Source organism: Pholis gunnellus, assembly GCF_910591455.1.
Source record: "Pholis gunnellus genome assembly, chromosome: 6".
Lineage (NCBI taxonomy): Eukaryota > Metazoa > Chordata > Actinopteri > Perciformes > Pholidae > Pholis > Pholis gunnellus.
Genome location: NC_136532.1, coordinates 7,489,661 through 7,511,185, shown reverse-complemented (window position 1 = coordinate 7,511,185; position 21,525 = coordinate 7,489,661). Strand labels below are relative to the sequence as shown.

Here is a 21,525-nt window from a genome sequence, read left to right as displayed (position 1 = left end):
AGGAGGTCTCATTGTCTGACCAGGTGTGCTGAGGACGCAGCGTGGACCACTTCCTGTCTATGGGTCGGCCAACGAGGATGACAGCGCCGGTGTGGAGATCTGATTAGCAATGGGAGCGAAGCCGAGTGGGGTTTCTCATCAGGATCGGCTTTCACACCAATGTTATAGTGCTACTGTTATTTCTGATGGGGAGATGTGCACACTGAGACCATGCTGTGTGTATGCCTTTGGGAATAAGGGGCTTAGCTGGTCATCCTTTTTATTTTGTTGTAGTGTGAATAGCTAAAAGAATCATTAACACACTATCTGTTTCTAGATCCCAATATCTCCAACTCAGACTATCGGCACTCTGACTGCTGAAACAGGACATTTTCAATATATAGTTACTGACTGTGTTCTGGAAGTATAGCAGTGATACGTGGGTACTCTGAAGGATTTGGGGTTCTTACTCAAAAGGTCAGGACTTGAAATTGCTCAAAGGGCTGCAAGCTGGAGCGTCCGCAAAGGAAAAGATGAGCTGTATTATCGAAGTAACCTTAGATCCCAGGGTCATGTATAGCAAATTAGTTATTCAAACGGTGGAGATGCCACGAAAAAGAGTGAATGTTTTCAAAAGTTTTGAGAAAAAACTACATTCAGCAAAGTGTGTGTGTAAGGAAGTAAATATGTGCACATGAGCAATTGTTACAGAAGTCATTTGGCTTGTTTGACCCAGTGTGTGTGTGTTGTTGGAATAAAGAAAGAACATCATGAGATATTCTTTTACGTTTTGCAAGAATTGACATACGGCACTCGACTGGAAGCTGCAGCAGAAGTTGCCGTTTGCCAGTAGAAGGCTAACCACACACTGTTGGAAAGGCGGCAAGCACGGATTAAAAACCCGCAGGTTTGAGCTGGGCACAACGACACGAAGAAGAAAACTCAAACAGCACTCAGAGAGAGCAGACGATGGAAAGGTGCATTTCCCGAGTTGGGAAGATGTCGTTTTCATGAGCTTTAAGTCGTATCTTGGAAACAATGTGGATACAACAAATGTTTGTTGTATTTTAGTGCTTAAATCAACACGTTGTCTGTTTTGGGGTTGTCTTTTCATTTGAGGGGGCATTCATGTGAATTTTACCCGTCGGGAAGTCATTTTTTTGGACTATTCCGATACCAAATGAACGCCTAACGGAAGCAGATGTGTGTTCTTGTTTAAAGTCGATCGTGACGTGCTGTATTTGGGTTTTCGGTAGGCAGCTGCTCTTTTTCCTTGGACTGTGTGGCGGCACTGAATCTGTTAGTGGTACTGAGTACCGGACTGTACCGGCCTACTGTCTCCCCTGATTACAGCGTTGACACACGCGTGGGCATGTGAACTTGTGCGTTTGTGTGTGTGTGTGTGTACTGACAGAATGTGGAAATGTCAGGGAGACAAGCAAAAATGCCAGAAAAGGTAGAAAACACAATGTGTGCAAAAAGATTAAGTATACAGCACAAAAGAAATGTGCGGCAGTGTGGCAGAAATGTGGAGGGAATGCTTTTAGAGGTTTAACAAAATCTTCCAGTAGCGCGATCATTATTCATCATCAACCATTAGTTACAGGTGGGGAAAAACTGAAATGCATTAATCTTACGAAAAATGCAAATTGCTGAATCCAGGTGTTTAAAAAGTCTCTATGCTGCCGTGATTACAACCAAAAGGTTATGCAAGCTAATCAGTTTTCATGTTCTTTAATGAACAAAAGGAGAAGTCCAGGAAGATTGTTTTACTTGTTTTCATCGCACTAATAGGGCTTTCAGTAAGATCATTACGCCAAAAAAGATCCATCCTCTTCCTCACCAAATAATCTCCAAAACCATCTGTGCTGGGAGTAAAATTACATGTTGCCCAGCCCTCTTTTTCTGTCATCCAAACCTGCCTTTATGTGTCTCTGTCTGTCTATCCTCAAAGCTCCAATAAAATCACACAGGAAGCGAAAGCTGGGAGGGAGAACAAAAAAAAAAACAGAACACTCAAACGTAAGAGGCTTGTGGACATCTCAAATGCACTCAGAGAGGCCATTAATAAAGATAATTAGCGCAGGAGATGGGAGAAAAAAAAAAGAAGAGAGAACGGGGGCCGGCTTGGCTGATGTAAAATCTCATTTCTGTTATTTAATTTATCAGCGACTGAGGCAGGAAATCCACCAATCATTTTGTTAGAGCACAGAGCTCCTACAACAGGCATCTCTATCCTGGACGGACACACACACACACACACACACACACACACACACAGATCCCATCATCGGCCAGAGGGAGCCGGAGGGGTCATTAGTGAAGAAGAAGATCAGATATCACCAATTCATCTTGGTCAAAATGATTAGGGAGACACACAGGGGGAGAGAGAGGGCTGTATAGCGGGGGTCTGCTGTGTGCATTTCCAGTTTCATGTACTATTGTGATGTTGGAGTCGTTTATCAAACACCAGCAGACGCACGCCCACACGACGTTTCACACACACACACACACACACACACACTCGCACGCAGTCGAGGCTCAGGTTCAGAGAGGTCAAGGTGATTATCGTCACTGTAACTCACAGAAAAGTCGGCGGCGAGCTGCACTTGTGTTGGAGGTTCATCATTAGAGTCTGCACTCTGTGGCAACGCACGTGATATTATTACAACGCTGTGGGAGAAACCTCTTGACAGTGAAGTGCCTGACATCAAACCAGTGGTTTGGTAATCTTTGGTAAACAGCAATAGCATGTACAGTAGATTCAATTATCCAACGAGAACAACTCAGCCCGGTGTTGCAAACTATTTTCCAATGAATGTAGCTAACGGCGCTAGCTCGAAAGGTTGCTGAATCTGGAGAGAAGGTCACCAAGTCGGGCAACACGGACAGCCCGCCTCCCTCCAAAGCCACTCCCCTAAAATCATCGTAATGAATTTAAACGTCAAACACGGCGATTGGAAGTACTCACAGCTGTTAAGCTAGCAGGTTGTTGAAGTGTGTGATGAGCAACGAGTGCACGGGCAGCAAACATGCAGGTAGCCCATTACATCATTACCTTCCAGCTGATTGAAATGTTTGGACCCTAACGACCCTACGTTTAAACTAATAGCTGAAGCTGTAAATTGCTAACTGTCTAATACCCCATTCAGACAAACACAATGACGAGGCTGTCCAATTAATCTGAATGGGTCGGCTTTAGAAAAACTGGATGTTCCGAGATGTCGCCCCATTCAATCCGTTGACAGTTGCTCACTGCCCGCCTACGCCAGAAACAATTTTCAGGCAACTTCCACCCGAGCTAGTTAAGTGCATCCACATTAAAGACTTGCCATTCAAACCATAAACCCGACCAGAAAAATCCAGAAACGGCAGCAGGAGAGAGACAGAGAGCATGTTTGAATCAGCGAGTCTCTATGAAAATGAATGCACACGTGTTCAAGGCCACATCGTACGCCGGCCCCAGTGTGGAACGGGTCGAACGCAGCATCGCACTTCTTCACGTTCATCCGTACATCCCATACAATGTCTCAATTGGCTTTACAGGCCCACACAAAAAATAAAAACAGCTCCCAGGGCCAGCTAAGCTCCCTGAGCTCTCAAGGAAACACAGAGGGACTAACAAGCAGAAGGCTTGCTTGTCTCTTATCTCAGCAGTCTCTCTTTGTGCACTTTTCAATAGGCTTATCATTCAGGCGACGGCGAGTAAAGCAAACAAACAATTGAAGCAATATTATCCAGCACAAAAAGCAGGTAGAAAGCCTAACTACCAAAAGCACAGGCTGCTTACTTTCCTCTGGTCAAAAGAGACGTAAACTCACCTTAAGTAGCCGACTTAAGAAAAGTCCACGGAGCCGTTAGTTTGTTGCCTCATAGTCCCTTTGTGTAAATGTGAATAGGCGATTTATTCAGATCAACATAATATAAAAAGGAGGAGAAAACAGACACAGACCTTTGCTAATGAAAGTATATGGAGCATCTTTGAATCCCAATTAAAATCAAACATACTTTAACAAGCAATTCCCGGCTAGATATTTGTTTTCAAGTTGATCGGCAATAAGAAATATTTGACTTTAGGTTGTGTTATCTTGTGTACCTCTTAAAAAAAAACAGCTACACAGCTGGTAGCTTTCATCTGAGGAACTCCCAGGGTACACACACACACACACACACACACACACACACACACACACCGACAAACACACACAACCGCTTTGCAGCCACTAAACAGACAAACACCGCCACGCGGAGAGTCAAATAATTCATGCACGCTTGCATTGCCGCTTCAGCGCTGAAGCACTCCAACCGTGCACGGTACTGTAGCCGATAAAAGAATCAAATACTCTGCAAAACATAAGGCAGAATGGAATCAAGCAGAGGAAGGGAAGGCAGTGTAAATAAACACAAATAAAGGGGGGGGGGGGACGAAGCAAGAGGGATGTAAAGGCCTGTCTGTACACTGGGAAGGAAAACAGCATGGATGTCTCCTGTCAGACAACACAAATACATCTAATCCACAAACACCAGCAAACGCAAGGAAATCCTGCCAGGAGCAGTCAGCGACTACGTCACGTACTGTGCTCTGAAACAATGCTGCTCCTTCACACTTGTGTTTTTTGTGCCGCTGCCGACTGGGTTTCGGATTCAGAACGTTTTTCCCCTTTAAATTAGACTACGACGTGAACATCTACCGACCGCCCTAAAGAGATCCAGCGAACATTACTTTATTCCGCGTGAAACTTTTCAATAACATTTTTACTGTTTGCGGGTCTCGCGAGGGGGCCCGAGTCGTAAAAACCAAATGAATCCTGAATCATGGTAGCGGCTACGGGTAATAACGGTTATGATGATAATGTCGGCGGTTGACTGCAACAAAGGGACAGTGATTGAAAGTATCCTACCGTGGTCTGTGATTTTACAAGACACGAGGTAGAGCTCCTTCAGACTGCGGCCCTCCTTGGCGATGATTTCCACGCACCTACAGGGAAACACACAGAGAGAGAGAGAGAACAAATGTTTAAAGCACCTTCGCTCTGTACATTGCGTTTCACATTAGCTTGAAGGCAATTTCGATACTGCCTCTAAAACTCTGAATGCATGCAGTACAACACAGCGGCTCTTAAACTCTGCTACTCACACACACGCGCACACGCGGGGTTGCCCCACAGTAAAGGTTAAACAGTACAGCTGCAGGGGTCAGAACTATTCACATATTCACATACATCAATAATTAAACTTGATGCGAGTGTTTTTTGTGCATGAGAATGCACACACACACAGACACATATACTGTATATAGGGAGCTTGCTCACTTCAAAGACGAGTATCTGCATTCAGCCCAGTGCCTGAGCCCAAAGGACCGTGTGTGTGTGTGTGTGTGTGTGTGTGTGTGTGTGTGTGTGTGTGTGAAGGGGGGGGGGGGGGGGGGGGGGGGGGCAAAGAGGAAGATCAGAGTATCTGTATCAAATGATTCTCTTTAAACGCCTCTAATGAGAGGAGTGTGTGCAACAACTAGATTTTGATCAACGCATTTGACCTATTAACCTTCAGGAGAGAATGTTTTGATCTTTATGCTGGGCTTCCTTCATGAATATTGATGAGACAAAAAAGAGACAAGCACACACACACGAACACACACACTATACGGCTCTCGCTTTAATGTAAAAGCAGAGGTGGGGGAAAAAAAGAAAGTGGTGTCGAGCTGTCTTCCATCATTGAGCCTCATGTCAAAGTGAAGCAGAGAACAATATTGTTTGCTGAGCTTTCACGCAACATGACTGACAACCTGGGGGGGGTTATTCTGAAACGCACTGCTCATATTCACTCGCGATCCACTGGCTTCTCTCACTGAGGGCCAAGCGTGATGCGCGAGAATCGGCGCTTCTCTTCTTTCATGTTTTTTTTTTATGCCACGTCCTCGCTGTCTGGAAAAAAAATAAACCACGGGAGTGAAAATAGGATGCAGACCAACAGGGAATCCGGTACAGCGGAAATTCCTTTCGAACAAAGCGCAATCTGTAACCGTGCGTGTTTTTGTGCCCCGGGATCCACTGAGGATGACACAATTCGGGGATGTCACATGCGACGTGTGACATCTCACACCGTCGGATCAAGAAGGATGAGAAGGCAGTGTGGGAGAAGTTAAAATGTGTGTCACAGATCTCTGGATTTCTAAAAAAAATCTGTATTTGTGAGTGGAGCCAACGCTGTTGAAATGTGCACTGGCCTATCTGCTTTAGTTCACTGGGCTGCATCTTCATATTGCACCTTTTCTATTACATTTCTGTAGCGGTGGCCCTGCGAGCCTCTCCGTGTTCTCAAGTTGTTCGTTTCCAACCTTTTCATGGTCCTCCCACCTCCCCCTGTTTATTTTTCTCCCTTCCTCCTCTCTCTCTCTCTCTCTCTCTCTCTCTCTCTCTCTGTGGCCCAGATGTGGATGAGAAGAAGAAAAAAACTCCACTCTTGAAAACAGAGAAAGACCTGTTACAATGTGTCATCCCGTGGACCAGCCTGAGATTAGATCCTGCTCGGGCCAGCAGGATCACAATACGGTGCCGCGGGTCTTGGGGCTGTGGCATTAGAGCTGCTAATGAATGAAAGCGCTGGGAAGAGTCGGCGAAGAAACGGATAAGAAGACAGTAGCGATTCAGGGATGCAGCCGGGGAAAGGCCGAGGCGGAGTGCATCCTCTGGGAGCTTGTTACACTCTGCCGGGGTCCCCCGGGGTCAGAGCACAGAGCAATTAGATCAGACATCAATGCATGATGGAGGGAGTGGGGGGAGATGGAGAGAGAGTGGGAAACAGAGGGTAAACCTCTATACAGTAGCTAAGGGTTAAACAGAGACAGGGAGGGTTACATCATGGGTGTGTGAGATCTAAGGAAACAAGGGAGGAAAAGAGGAAAGGGTAAAAGGCCAATAATAAGGCCAGAGGGAGGCGATGTGAGAGGACGGAGGAGACAGTATGTGGGACGAGGGAGGCCGGAGCAGCGGCGTCGGGAATGCGCTGGCCAAGGCACGGATCACGCCACATGAAAGGCCTCTCGAGAAGCAACAAGCTCCCACCCACCTCCACTCGATCCCCACGGCTGACATGAATTAGTGATCTGCTCACTTTCAATAATGTACAGGGCCTGTGACAAAAGCGGCAGTTGGACACGGTGCGCATACTGAACGTTAAGATGGAGGCGATGCTGCGGGAGATAGCGGAGAGCCGGTGGAACAGCGCGGCGAGGCGGTTGAGCTGGAGAGGGCAGGAATGGGAAGCGAAAGGTAGGATGAAGAGCAGAATGAGGAAATAAATGACACTTTGTAAGAAGATGAAAAAGAGAGAGGAAGGGGGAACATGAAAAAGGAGGAGCGGCGGTGAAGGTATGTCGGACGGAGGATGAGGGAAAAGAGGATATGCGAAGGGACTAATGAAGTGACGGAGAGAAATGTGGAGGATTCGAGGTGACGAAGACGGGGACACATTGTGAGATGCCGGAGTAGAAATACGGTGGAGGAAGAAAAGCAAAGAGGAGAAGTGGCAGACAGGAGGATGTGTCAGTGAAAAAAATAAGTGCAGTGTAGAGAGGGTAGGAGGAGAGGAGGCAGACAGTACCAGATGACAAAAAATGAAGGGGAAGGTTAATTAGGATGATTTGGAGCCAAAGCGGAGAAATGAGCAAGGCGAAGGAGACGAGGAGGAAGTGGCGAATAAGTCTCTGCTACCACAGAGGGCAGAGGATGCTCTTACGAATATCACAGATGCATACAAAAATGGTATAGTTATGTGGCTCGCAAACATATACAACTCGAGGCTTTTTTCTCTCCCAATAAAACAGTCTCCGTGACAACTAAGGCCCGCACGTTAGACGAGGGCCATCAGGGGTCAGCGTGTGTTTTGGCTCACCGTCACCACGCTGTCGGCACAAACAGCCGGAGGTGAACAATAAAGCTGTCAGTCCTCCCTCCATCTCGTTCTCACAGGCTCGTACTCACAAAATCACATTTTTGGTTCAGTTCTTGGCAACGTCCAGGATTCGGGGGGAATTTCTCTTCCTTAAACATAAACTCTGCTCACATTTTTCCATCTAAATTGAATCACTGCAGCCACACAACTGGACCTTGAGGGCTTTGCTTAACCCTAGAACATATTTTATGTGCAATTGTGTTTTCCTGCCAGCCAGATGATGCCGCCTGCCAAAGAATTTAGCCTTTGGTCAACTCTGATGGAGGCTGAATTTAAGTCTTTGACTTGAATGAGAGAAAAAGGTTTTTACTTAATATCCGAGGTAACATCAGAGCACCTGTAAGTCGAAGTACCACTTAAATGATCTCGCTGAAACAGGGAGCAGCAGATGCAGCTATGTGTTTTCATTAGCATCAGGAGAAGAAGAAAAAAAAGAAGAATATAGTAATTTGCGTTGCTGATACATAATTGCTCTTCCTTTGGAGACGAAAACTCAATTATGTTGCTTTGAAACCATGGTAACCACACCCGCGCTGATACATCTTGTGAATAAGGAAAGCATTTTCCAGGATCTTCACGTGTAGATGAGGCCCGGAGGTACGGCGGGCTAAGTAGTGTTTATCAAGGTGGAAATGCCACGGACTGGTGGATGTTTTTGTCCATTTTTATTTCCCAGAATTAAATTCGCTCCTGGAACACATTTGTCCAACCTCTGCTCTTTACAGTGTATTAGCTCACTGAAATCTACTTTAGATGCTGCTGTGGCCCCATTACTGCTCATCCCTTAGAGCCAATAACATGAACATAGGTCATCTTATGAAAAATGTTATTTATGTGCACCGAGTAGCATCAGGGTTAAGAGTTTTTTTTGTTTTTTTTACAACTCAGATAAGCTCCTAAATGGAGAAAAATAAACATTAGACCAGCATTATCAGTGGGTTTGAATCTGTACTATACTGAAGGTTAGGAAAACGGACTTTCTAGTAAAGGTAGTGATATACAGAGTCTTCACCTTCATCCCTACAGCAAGGAGCTCTAGTGAGTCACCAACATCTCCGAAAACATGTGACGCCTTTTAAAAAACTTCACTTTGACTTGACCGGTGTTTAAAACGAAGGATCGGCACGGAGAATATCACTGACCGACCAGCAGAATACTGCTTCTATCTGAGCTCTACACCCCTACAGGACAACTGCCCCTGTATTTTGTTGGTGTGTGTGTGTGTACATGTGTGTGTTTTGCTGTTCCACCACAGGTTAAACCTTGACAAAGCCTGGCGATCATCCCTTAATCCCAGCTCACAGTTTGATCAAAAAGGAATCTCTCTGAGCTTGTTGCCGTGGACATACTTTTAATTAGAAACCATTTGATGAATATTTGACATGAATATTGTGCGTTGTGTGCTAATATCATTTTTTGTTTTCTCTTTCTGTTTATTTAGTTATTTCATGGGTGTGACTGGCATCCTGATACAGAACTAAAATAGTCTAATTAAATCCAAACTCCAGAGTAGTGGCTGGTGTTGTCAGTATCAAATATGCTGTTAGCATTAACATCCATCTATAGAAGATAGACTCAGTATTCAATTGAATGTACTCTCTGTATTTCAGCATCTTTTTCCTTACTGTATATTAATGCATCACAGTCCAGCACATGTCCAGTCTCTCATTAAGCTGCTCATAAGAGACTTCCAACCACCGTGAGGAACTATTTCCGCACAACTGGAAGGAGTCAGGCTCAACCAGGAGATGTGTGACAAGAAAGGAGGGACAAAGGGAGCGAGGGACGTTAACACGGTGTGTGTGTGTGTGTGTGTTTGTGTGCGCGCGTGTTGTTTACTGCCCGTGCGAAACGCGCCCGTGTCTCTCCGAGGGGAAGCTAATCTTCTTTTTCTTACGCCGTAGAGCCAGAGGTATCCGCGCAGACGGGCAGCTAGGAGGAAGAATAGCTGCAATACTTGAGAGGGTCCATATTTATCACAAAGAGCGCAGACCATCCTCCAGCCAAACAACACGTGTAGCGCTTCTCTTCAGCGCGCCCATCACAATGGACGCGGGGACAAAGACGCTGCCGGGGAGAGTGACTGTAGGTAGGCACGCCAGCCCGGCGCTGACCAACACGAGGCCCCGTCTCATCCCGCTCCTCACACGGCCCACAATTACACGGCTGTCCAGCCACACAAAAGGAGTAGGGAAATAGAAATGGATGATTTTCGAGAGAAAAGAGGGGTGGGGTGGGGGGAGCATGAAGTGTATAAAGAAAAGTAGTTGAAGGTCTAGGGAGAGGTTGAAAACATAAAAGGAGGAGGAGGAGGAGGAGGCAGCGGTGACAGACGGGACCTCAGACTTCCATGGCTGTCTTTGGACTTAATGAAATGGAAGGGCGGAGCAGCAGAGAGGAGGAGAGCAGAGCAAGACGTGGGGGGGGAGTTTATACTTCTGAGGAGAACGCTCTTGCAAAATGATTCTTGCTGTAAATTCTCTTTATATCGCCCATAAATCCATACACAAGCGTAAGGAGGCATGGCTCCGCTTCCTCAGACGATGTGCAACACTGAGTTTCTGGAATCCTCCGCACACAAAAAAAAACAAACGTTAACACTTCTTTTCATTGGGCTAGTATAAATGGAAATACAAGTATCCAATACCTCAAAAGAGCCCTTCAGTAAGCAAATACTTGAGGAACAATGTTAAAATGGAGCGACGCGGCTTTTATTGAATGAGAGGGAAAATGTTCATTGCTTTTGAATTTGCTGACCTCCCCTGATGACATGAGTGGGCTATTGTTCTGTTGCTGATTCGTGGTACAATTTAAGTTGTGTTCTCCACAAACCGTCAGCAAAGTGATCATTCAGTATGTTTTTACTGTCTTATCTCGAGGAAGCCGTGTGCTGCTGAAATTCTTTTTAAACTGCAAAAAGGAGAGTAACTTCAACAGAAGGGACAATTGCCGCAGACACATAGACATAGACACATCACAGACATTTTGCGTTTTCTCAAAAAGGTGTCGCTTTACATACACTTCAACATCCACATCTTCCATTGCCTATGACATCTATTTCAAGATGGGTTTAACTGCAAAATAGGAAATAAAAGACAACAAAATCAGTAGATACATACTTACAATAGACGTCTGAGAACATTCACACATTAGAAAAAGCTCCTTCTTACTATTGTAGATTCAAAGAATGTGACGGTGACAAAGAGTTCACAGTCATATCATTGTATTTGTTTATTGTCATGATACAATTACAAAATGCATAAGCCAAGCCTGTGTGTGTGTGTGCGTGTGCGTGTGTGTGTGCGTGTGTGTGTCTGGTGTGTGTAAGTTCCAGTCGTCTGAATCAGGGTCTGCTTCAGCAATTAGGGCCTGGATGATTTCCCAGGCTAGCCTGCCGTACCCACCGCTCAAGTGAGAATCACATTCCTATTGTGTTCCACCGCCGTTAATCATGTTTTCAAACGGCGGGGCATTCCAGCAGCTTGTCATCGGCCTGCTAGAGAAAAAATGTGCCGATGGGGTCATAACTGAAAAATGCCCATCATCCTCGACTTTGGGGGGGGGGTGGTGGGAGAAGAGGAGAGGTACACCAGACACACACACAAAGGCCTTTATATGTGCCTCTCTCTCCTCTCATCCTCGGTGGAGGGTCGGGTTCTTCACTAACACAGCTGTAAGTTTTACACTTCTAGAACTCCACACATGGCAGAAGTTTCAATGTAGAGACGGCGGAGTTCTACTCGGAGCTCAGTTCTGGAGCTATACATGAAGTTGAACAACGTGGAGCTTTAAAAGTGCATCAGGCTTCTGGAGATATGTTGATACATATTCACCATTACAACCATTTTCAACACCATCTCCAAAAGCAAGTGTCCCTCACAAACCAGCTGACTTGTCCATCAAAAACCAGGGAGGGGGGGGGGGGGGGGGGAGCCAACTAAGCACTTTGTGAGGTTAAGTGGCACTTATTCACTTTAAGCCCATCCAAATGGACAGCCTGTTGCCTTGCCAACGCTGACGGGCCTCCGTGATGCACATGCACAAGCAGCGTTGTGAAGCAGCCCCTCGGTTGCCAGTGGGAGAACAAACTGGCCCGACATCGCTCGCACGTGGGTCTCTGATAGCTCTTCCCTCTGCATCCTCTGGCGCACCTTAGCAGCTTCCCAGAGGACATGCAAGCGAGGTACTGACCTGTAAATGAACAACCGGGGCTCGGCAAAGCAATGCCGTGCCCCTATCTGCCTCCACGGTCGGCCCACTGCAGCCATAACACAATAAATAACTCAGGAGAAGATGAGCACTGCCCCGTGGCAGATGGCGATAAGACTTACAGCCTCAGGTCTGAGCTGACACAGTGGTGTTTGTGCCTGTGTGTGTGTTTGTGTGTGTGTGTGTGTGTGCGAGGGCAGAATAGAAAGTTAGTGGAGCTCTGCCCATGTGAGACGAACAGTTAGGTTAGAGATGGTTGCCCATGATAGATGTCACTGTTGGGAATAAAAGCAGCGGATGCATCTGCTTTCTTGGTGTCTCTATTTTTTTTTCTGCATGCGGCCGGGTAGAGCAGAGGGGAACTGACTAGAAAAGTCCTCCGCACACTGTGTGTGTGTGTTTGATTTCAGTATCCGCAGTTTAAATTGGGCAGTTTACAGTGCACGACTTTGGTTTGTACCCTAATAAAAACACAAACACAGCGCACCAGCCATGTTTGCCATGTGAAGCCAGCGTGCTCCGCCCGTACGGTGATCTGTCGACAGGCTCCAGGCGTGTCTGTCGCCCCCGTGCATGCGTTTCAAGGATGTTCTGCAAACGGGGCATGGAGCAGCCTCCAACGTCTGTGGGAGGAAGCCGCAAGTGACCGCAGCGCTTGGAGGTAAACTGCTGCTGCAGGAACTCGCGTGGGCTTTGCTGCAGGAGAAGCGACAAACGAGTAAACTGCGAGCGACAACCTCCACTCCCTGTGGCAAGGCCCGACTCAACTTGTCTGCGCCAACCGCGTGAGAGACTGCCACTCCGGAGAAGAAACCGACAGCCCTTCAGGCGCAATCCGACGGCCAGCACTGAGGGACGGCTGCCTACTTTGAACCTTTTAAAAAAAAAAAACAGGCTCCCATTTCTCTGAGATCCTGTCAAAAAAAACAAGCCACAGCATTTCATTACGAACGTGATTCCTGCAGAGCATAACATATCACCAATGACTAGCAGCTAATAACAGAATCTCGTTTCAGACACTCAAGGAAACAGGCAGTCTGACTGTGATGAATCGAGGCGAGCGGGCCCTGCGGGGCTGCATATCGTAACTCTTCAGCTCAGAGTCCGCGCGCGGGAGAGCGGTGAACGACCGCCATGTTTAACGAAAAGGCCTGACACACTGGCACACGGTAACACACAGTGTACGCCCACTCAGCCGCGGCTAATTGCTCTGCACTTTGATTACCGCCATCTATTTTAATGAGAGCTTTGCCAACGCGTTCCGTCTCTCTCTGTGTCAAACACGCACGCAAACACTGGCGCGCGCAAACACCGGCGCACGCAAACACCGGCGCGCGCATACACACACACGCCCACGAGTGTGCGCGCACGCGCGCAGAATGGAGAGGAGAACAATACTGCGCGTAGTGTTTGTCCCGGTGGCAGGAAATTGCAGGGTGTTCATTAGGCTAATGGATATGAAGAGGAAGGGAGAAAGGGGGGGGGGTACAAAGATAGAAGGGGGTGGACAGGATGAGCGGGTGGGAGGCCACTGAATTATACCACAACAAACTCTGCACAAATGCCCAACAAGTCATATTGCAGCGTGTAATTTCCTCGCTGCGATGACAGAGAGAGGAATGCTTCAATCACATATACTGGCTTTAATTACGCAGAATTTGCCTCATAAGTCGGGCTCCCGTTGAGAACCAATGAGCTGTCGCCTTTTTCGGCGCAGCTGCTCAGCGCTCCTTACTGCGGCTCGGCCGGGCTTCATTAGGATCACTGGTGCACCGGCACGCACACGCACACACACACACACACCGGGACGACGAAGCCCAATCAATGGACTCACACTGTTCTAAAGACTCGGGGAGAGCGGAAACAGTAGGTACCGTGGTGGACGGGGCTGCTGATCGATTGAGAGAAAATGTGTGCTTTCCAGTGCTGCTTCCACCATCCCTTTTATTTTCCTTTGCACACCTTGTATCTTCTGTCACTCAGGCTGTGCAGAGTCTTTTCCTCAAGTTACAACACTGTGTATTTATTGATATGACTACACCACAACAGCCCATGATTGAAAGTGTGCTTAAAAAACAACAACACATGAGCAGAATGTACATGAAGAGCAAGAGAAAGTGAGGGATCCCAGAAGAAAATACAAGAAAACACAGAAGAAAGGAGGAGTGTGAAAGGAGAGCGAGCATTAAAGGGATGGAGCGCGACAACCGCACCGCGAACCACAGCTATGCCGGATCCCATCGTCACACTCTGTCTCATCACTTTACGAGACGTTAGGTCGTCCATGAAACTAGTTCAGCATGTCCAGCGTAAAACCGTCATCGGTATACACACTAACACACACACATACGACTGCTCGGTTGGGAAAGGTTGTTCTGGGAAAACAAGAGCCCCGCACACGGCCGGGATGAGGTCAGAGTCGACTACGATAAGGTGGACATAAGTGCGTTCATTCCACATGTGATTAAAAACTAAACTCTTAACAGCTCGGATGGACCCAGGAGCTGCTCCTCAGCCTGGCATCTATCAACCCCTCGACTCTTGACCCCTGATGTCTGGAGACCCCACACTGGCCCCCTGTCTGCCACTGTCTCCATAGCAACATGAGCAAGGGCAGCACTTGGAACGCCCTAAAACAAGTGAAAGCTATCATCACACAAAACACTGGGCCACACGTTTGCGGAACTTTAATACGAGCAGCCCTCGCCTCGTTTCTACAGCTAACACCTTCTCCTGCGGGACATTATCACTGTTGGATTTACGGCGCGTAATGCTTTCCTGTTCCCTTGGCGGTGTTGTCATATTACTAAAGTATCGCACCTTACCAAATAAAACAGCCCACATGAAGAATAAATAACCTGAAGTATGTAGGCAGAGGGCTCTAGCATACGCTGTGAGAAACTAGCTGCTAATCCAATTGTTCCCTCCGTGGGGACGAGAAAGAGGAAAGATCCTAATGAGAAACTGGTGGCTAAATAGCCACGATGGTAATAACAGTGGGAGCGTCTCTCAGTGCATGTGTTTGACTCTGGTGACACACAACCATTAGGCATTCATGAAAACAGATGTTGCTCGGCTCGCCAGCTCATTCGCCCAAACGCCCGTCGAAAAAGAAAAAAAAAAGGAATCCTAAATGAATTCCCCGACGGAAACGCTCCGTTTGATCCCGTGCCAAGAAAAAGTGAGGAGATTTTCATGCTATAGGAGAAGGATGAGGAGGAGGAGGGACGGGAGATGAGACGACGCGACGAGGGGGGGGAGGAAGGAGGGGCGAGAGAGGAGCGCGGTTTATCCCCCTTGAAGTTGCCGTCGTCTCTCATAATGCCTCTTCATCACCAAACCTCATCTCTTTCTCCTCATGTCCAAAGATGCCATCTACGGCGCGGACTGAAGAAACAAAATCCTATTAGCTTGACAGCAAAGTGAATTTGTTGAAGCAGTCTCAACCAGGCGACGCTCCAGTGGCTTATCACTGGCTAAGCAGACAGAGCTTAGGCAAGAGCTGGACAGGGGGGGGGGGAAGAATGGGTGAGGAGACAGACGGAAGGGGGGGGGGGGGGGGGGGGGGGTCCAGGGGAGTTTAGGTGCTTGCATATACAGTACTGTATAAGTAGGGCTCATTATCATCCCTTTTATCCCCTCACTCGCCCCAAAGATCTGGAAATTTAGCAGTTAATTCTAATCTTAAACTTTTTTTATATTCATGTTTAATGTTCTCCCCCTCCTCACTCAGATTCTGGTGCATATAATCTGCAGCACTTTTGTCTCTATTTTTCTTTTTCTCCTCACTCTGAATAACAGACATTTGGAGAGATCTTCTGAACTGGTAATGTCAAAGAACCAGCTTCACTGTCAGCTGCAGTGGCCAGCATGCACTTGCACAAAGATCATCTTTTTCCCCCTTTCATGAGGCAGGCTATTTTCTAAAATGTGTGTTGTATATCATTACGTAGAGTATTTGTGTTGTCAGTGTTGCTGTTGGTCTTGATAAGCTGCCAAAGACTATTTTCCACTTTGGGGGGAGAGTATAGGTACAATCCACAACTTAAATAAGTATATAAATCCCCACTCTCACTTTAAATAGTGCCAAACACTGGTGTAGAGGTTAATCACTTTCTCTCTTCGCTCTTGCTTTGTCTGTGTCCATCTTTGTCTTTGTAAAAGAGTGACCGTTGATGAGCGGTTCATTCACCTGCAAAACACAAAGGAAGAGGATGTTGCGCAGGAGGATGGGGAACCCGCTGCGCGGCCTTTCTTCTTCTTCTTCTTTTCCAAAACTATTGACATTACAGTCATCCTCCTTTCAAAGATCTTCTATTTAGTGTGCTGGCGAATTGACCGCGGCCGGTGGTTTTGGAGAGACGGAGTGAGGAAGACAGGGGTAGAGGAAGAACAGTGTCGTTGATGGATGTGATTATGGCCTCTTCATGCTGCCCATCCATTACTCTATAGATTCCAGATGACAACCAGTCCTTGGACCTTCCCTTTCTTCCTCTCCCTCCCTCTGGACGTTATTCTCTCTTCCTCTTTATATGAACGCCCCCGTCTTTCGGCCTTTCTGTTTCTGTTTATCCTCCTTTTCTCTTCTCTCTCCATTCTTGCCTCTCTCTGCTCTCTAAACTCTGCACATTTTCTTTGATTCCCCCCATAACGCCACCTTCTTCTAACAATCACTTCTCCTCTCTGCCGTCTTCATGGGCTTCACAGGGAGCCAACAAACCCACATCACATATCCACAAGACTCCCCCCCTTCCCTTTCTCTTCCCATACAAAACCCCTCCGTCTACCCTTACTATCCTTTTTCTCTCTTTGCCACCGCCCCTCATCCCTTCATGCTCATCATCCCGGCCCGCTTCCTCGCGGCTTATCACAATTGTCTGCGTTTCCAGAGAAAATAATACCCCCGATGGGCGGTGCGTGTTTGCCTCCAAACACATTAGCGGTGTCGAGCAAAGACGCTATGACAAATGACAGGAGACTAACAGCAGGGGACCCTGCTGGTCATTCAGCCGGCCAGCAGCAGCACTGGGGTGCGCCGCCGCCACAACACTGATGCTCGGAGTGAAACCAATCCTCCAACGCCGCACAATATCTGCCTTAATCTTACTCGAGCTCCGCTCATTACACACTCAGCAAGGGCCGGAGACAGGCAACACGAGGAGCTCTGCGGCTGGGATTTGTACACCAACTGCGTGCAAATTTTGCGTGTGTGTCTGTAGACGCAATGAGGTGGTGTCGCTATCGCTGCGAGACGAAGCCGCAGTTAAAGGGCGTGTAACACGCCGTGACACTGTACGCAGATCAAGCAGATTTATAGCCTGTGTCATCCCCTCCCGAAACAGACGAAAGCATGGAGAATGTTCATTTCCAGCGCCATAAACAACCATAATAAGCATCACACTGACATGGGAGCATGTTTGCATGCCTCCGTAATGACCAGCGTGCCGCGGATCTGCTTACATGACGCGCACGTGCAGAGATGTGCCTCACCATGTCGTCGTGAACATACATGTGCGTGGGTGAGCCGCGGTGCACATGTCTCCTTTTTCAGCTCGTTACCGCGAGTAAAGAGCCCCGAAACCGATGCCTGGTTTATCGCCTCCATCATGAGAGGTGAGGTCATTCAGATTGAATTCAGACAATCCTAATTGCGCGGGGCGATAATGCGCCCACATAAAGGCTAACATATTTCAACCCGCAATAATACTTTCTGTAATCCAGCAACTTTTCAGCACCCCGCGGTATCCGGCTTACGTTCAAGGGCGGACTGTACCAACAGCTGGAGGGGCTGATGTGAAAAGCAGTCTGAATAAAAGAGGTTTTGAAGCACAAAGACACACACTAATGCGCACGCGAACAAAAATGGATTCCTTGCATACATTATATTCTCACATGCTTAAAACGACCATGTACAAAAAAATAAAAAAGTCGACCCAAAGCAGCAGACTGGAGGGTTGGAGCGGCGCGGGTCCCAGACTGCCAGTTCAGTTTTATGTCTCGGCTTTGATACAAATCCACACAGCATGGGAGCTCAATCCACCACCTGAAGTGTGTGCGTGTGTGTGTTGACGTACATGTGTCTCTATGTGTGTGTGTGTCTGTGTGTGCGTGTGTGTGTGTGTGTGTGTGCATGTATTCATTGTATGAATGTACAATCCACCACCTGTTTGTTAGCAAAGAAAGCCAAATTCCATTCACTTCCAGAGGGCGCGCTTGGATGCTTGTGCACATGAGTGTTCCCGTGCGCGCGTGTGTGTGTCTGTGTGTGTGTGCGCGTGTGTGCGTGCGTGCACATGGCCTGCGTGCCAGCGTGTACCTGTGGTGTGTGTGTGTGTGCGTGTGTGTGTGATCCGTTCTGTTTTCCACATGAAGCTGTTCCTCATTAATCAATTTATGCAAGGACAGCTACATGAGCCGAGGCTCTCTCTTCCACTCCCTCACAATAAAACCTCAGTTGGGCTTCTCTCCTTCTCCGGCTCACATAACCCACCTTCTGGCCAGATCAGGTCACACATGGTAACAAGAAAACCACAATGAGGATCACCGGCCCCAACCAAACACATGCTGTGATTATTCAATTTTTCAGCTGAGCTCCTGTGGGTAAATGTATCGCACACGCTTTCAAGACATTGTTTTTACTGAAACGTTAAGATCTTCATATCCTTGCCAAATTTTCTTTTACAGCAAACTTTGTGTGAGTGACCTAATGTCTGCATTGAAAGGAGTCATAACCATATTGTGCTGCCAAATTGTGTAATTGATTTCCACTATTCCGGGGTAATAGTCTCTCGTGGCGGTGTTGTGAATCCTGGCAGACTTCAGGTATTATGGCTACGAAGTGTGTAGAAAGGACAGGAGGTCAAAAAGAAAATGTGTTCTTTTTCATAAATGATGACAGTGACACCTCTGCCAGCCGTGGGCCAATCTGTTCTACCGTGTGTCCTGTGACCTAAACTTTTCTCATTTCTCACGAACCCCACGGAGAGGACATGACAAATGCAGCAGAACAATGTTTTATCTCATCTGACACCCCCGACAACCAGGAAATAAACAGAAGCTGACAGCCAATCAGATCGCCCATCTGCTGGTCTGCCTCACAGCGGCCGGATCGGCCGGCGAGCGGCGAAGGAATCATTTCTGTGAGGGACACACCCCAGAGATGGTAAGTGCGAGGGGAGGGGAGGGGAGGGAGGAAGGGGGAGGAAGGGGGGTTGAGGGGGGAAAAGAAGCAAGAGAGACGGAGTACGGGGAGAGTGGAGTGGGCATCCACATGGCAACTCCAGGCAATTTGATTGGTGGAGGCACGTAGGCAACAAGGCAAGGAAGACCAGGAAATGTAATTCAGGGAGGCTGTCTGAATATGACATCTCTGGGAGCTATTCAATCTGCAGCCAAACCCTCAAGTGGCGCCTCGCCTGGCACGGTGGCAAGTAAGGTTACAACTGTGAGCTCACTGCCTGTCAACCCCACTACACACGCTGCGGGAAAAAAAAAAAAAAAAAAAGATATGACGGCAGGAGGGAGAGGATTACTAGAATGAAGGGAAATATATTTATATACTGACAATGTAACTAAAAAAAAAAAAAAAAAAAAAGGTGCAGTCAGGAATAAACTAGATTTCAATGGAGTGGGTGAGCATCTGAAAGGAAAGGCGGAGGGGATGCCAAGAGACGGAGGCACAATGGGACTGTAGAGCTCGGGGAGAATGAATGGGAGAAAGACTGAGGAAGGAAAGGCGGAGTGAGAGAGAAAGTGATCCGGGCGCCGGCTGTGATTCGTCTCTGTCAGCCACGGCTCATAGAGAGTAGTGATAATTGACAACAGTGGCGGACGTTGTTCCCCGGACCACTCTATTCATTACAAAGCCAAACAATCTCCCCCCCCCCTCTTTACTATGCCTTAAGAAGTACATTAAGTAACAGTACTACGTGGCTGCGATGTGGATCTAATACAGAATGCATCGCAGCCTACAACTTGGAGCAGTGGAGGGACAAAGGTAGAGATGCTCACATACATGGGACTCAGGCAAATTATTATTATTATTAATGAATAAACTAAAAGATACTGAGCTAATGATATTACAGCGCAAACACAGGCCAAAAGGTTTGAGAGTGCAATTTGCCTCCTTTGTTTTTGCATCCGATTGCAACTACACGTGTGGCAATGTTGCCTCTGCGCCACGAACACAGGAGACAGAAACATGGAAGAGAGGCAAAGAAAAATGACATTTTCAGGCCGCGAGCTACCGACGAGGTAAAGAGGCTTTAATATGCCATGATCTGAAAAAGGTGTGGGAGTGACGCCGCTCACGGCTTTAGTTACCACCAGCTCCTGCTAATGCTAATATTTCACTGTAACTGCGTTTGGGTATTAGCGCTCATCTTTGCCACAAACGCAATCCAATACAACTGTTCTGCCATAAAGTCCACTTTTAAGATGCCTGTAATGTTTACACTGTCATACTGTAGAGGTGCTTATTCACTTATGGTTTGAGCATTGAGGTCATAGTTAGTGGTGGTGTCAAACTGAACTGCATCATATTGCGATGAGTTTATATCCTCTAATATTGTCATGTTCTTTTAAATAGGGATATATTTCGGGGTGCGTTTGCTTGACTGACAGGTGTGTCAGCCGATCACTGCTGTGGTGTTGACGTCACCCTCAGCTGCACCCGGGCAACCCCATTCCCCAAATGTGGGGTTTCCTGCGCCAAACAAAGACAGTGACAGAAAAATACCAACCTCAAGGCTGCAAAACGTCCCTTGATAAACATGTAGGTGACCTCACAGTACTGAGGACTTCCACACTTGTTTCCACACTTGTTGTAACAGAACTAAAAACCCAATTGTACGCAGCGAATCCAGAACATTTCCTAACACACGAACAAACACATCTCTCGTGTATTTCCAAGGAGCACACCTGGACCATAGAGGAGTGACATCATGGGAGGAAACGAGTGAGCGTCTGCGCGGGAGCAAAGAGTTCAGACGCTGCCATTCAGCCCCCTGTTGTTCACACACGTTTGGACCCCCCCCCCCCCCCGCCCCGCTGTCTTCCCTGCTGGTTCTCTGGATTTTAATAGCAGCTCCTGAGAAGAATCTTATCAGTCGAGCTATGACTTCACCGTCTGGCGCTCGCCAGTCAGCATTCAACCTCGGCTGCGGTCGATGACAGCTCACTATTGGGTGCAGCTCCAAAACTCTTTTATCGAGGCCATTCACTCATGCTCGCATACAGATGGTAGAAATTCTGAGCGGCACAAAAGGCACACAAACAGAACCACTCCTCCCTCCCTCCCTCCCTCCGACACAGACGCGCTCATCTACCATTTCATCCCCAAAGAGACTGTACACATTCAAACAAACAGAGGAGACGGTTATTGTC

At 47.4% G+C, this 21,525-nt stretch overlaps 1 protein-coding gene across 1 annotated transcript in view; it reads right to left on the bottom strand.

The window, feature by feature from the left end:
* Positions 1–21,525, bottom strand: part of fbxl17 (F-box and leucine-rich repeat protein 17) — a 193,454-nt gene that overhangs the window by 56,438 nt on the left and 115,491 nt on the right. The window contains exon 9 of the mRNA XM_079160972.1: positions 4,881–4,957. Coding sequence (XP_079017098.1) covers positions 4,881–4,957 — 77 coding nt within the window. The remainder of the gene's footprint in view (positions 1–4,880; positions 4,958–21,525) is intronic.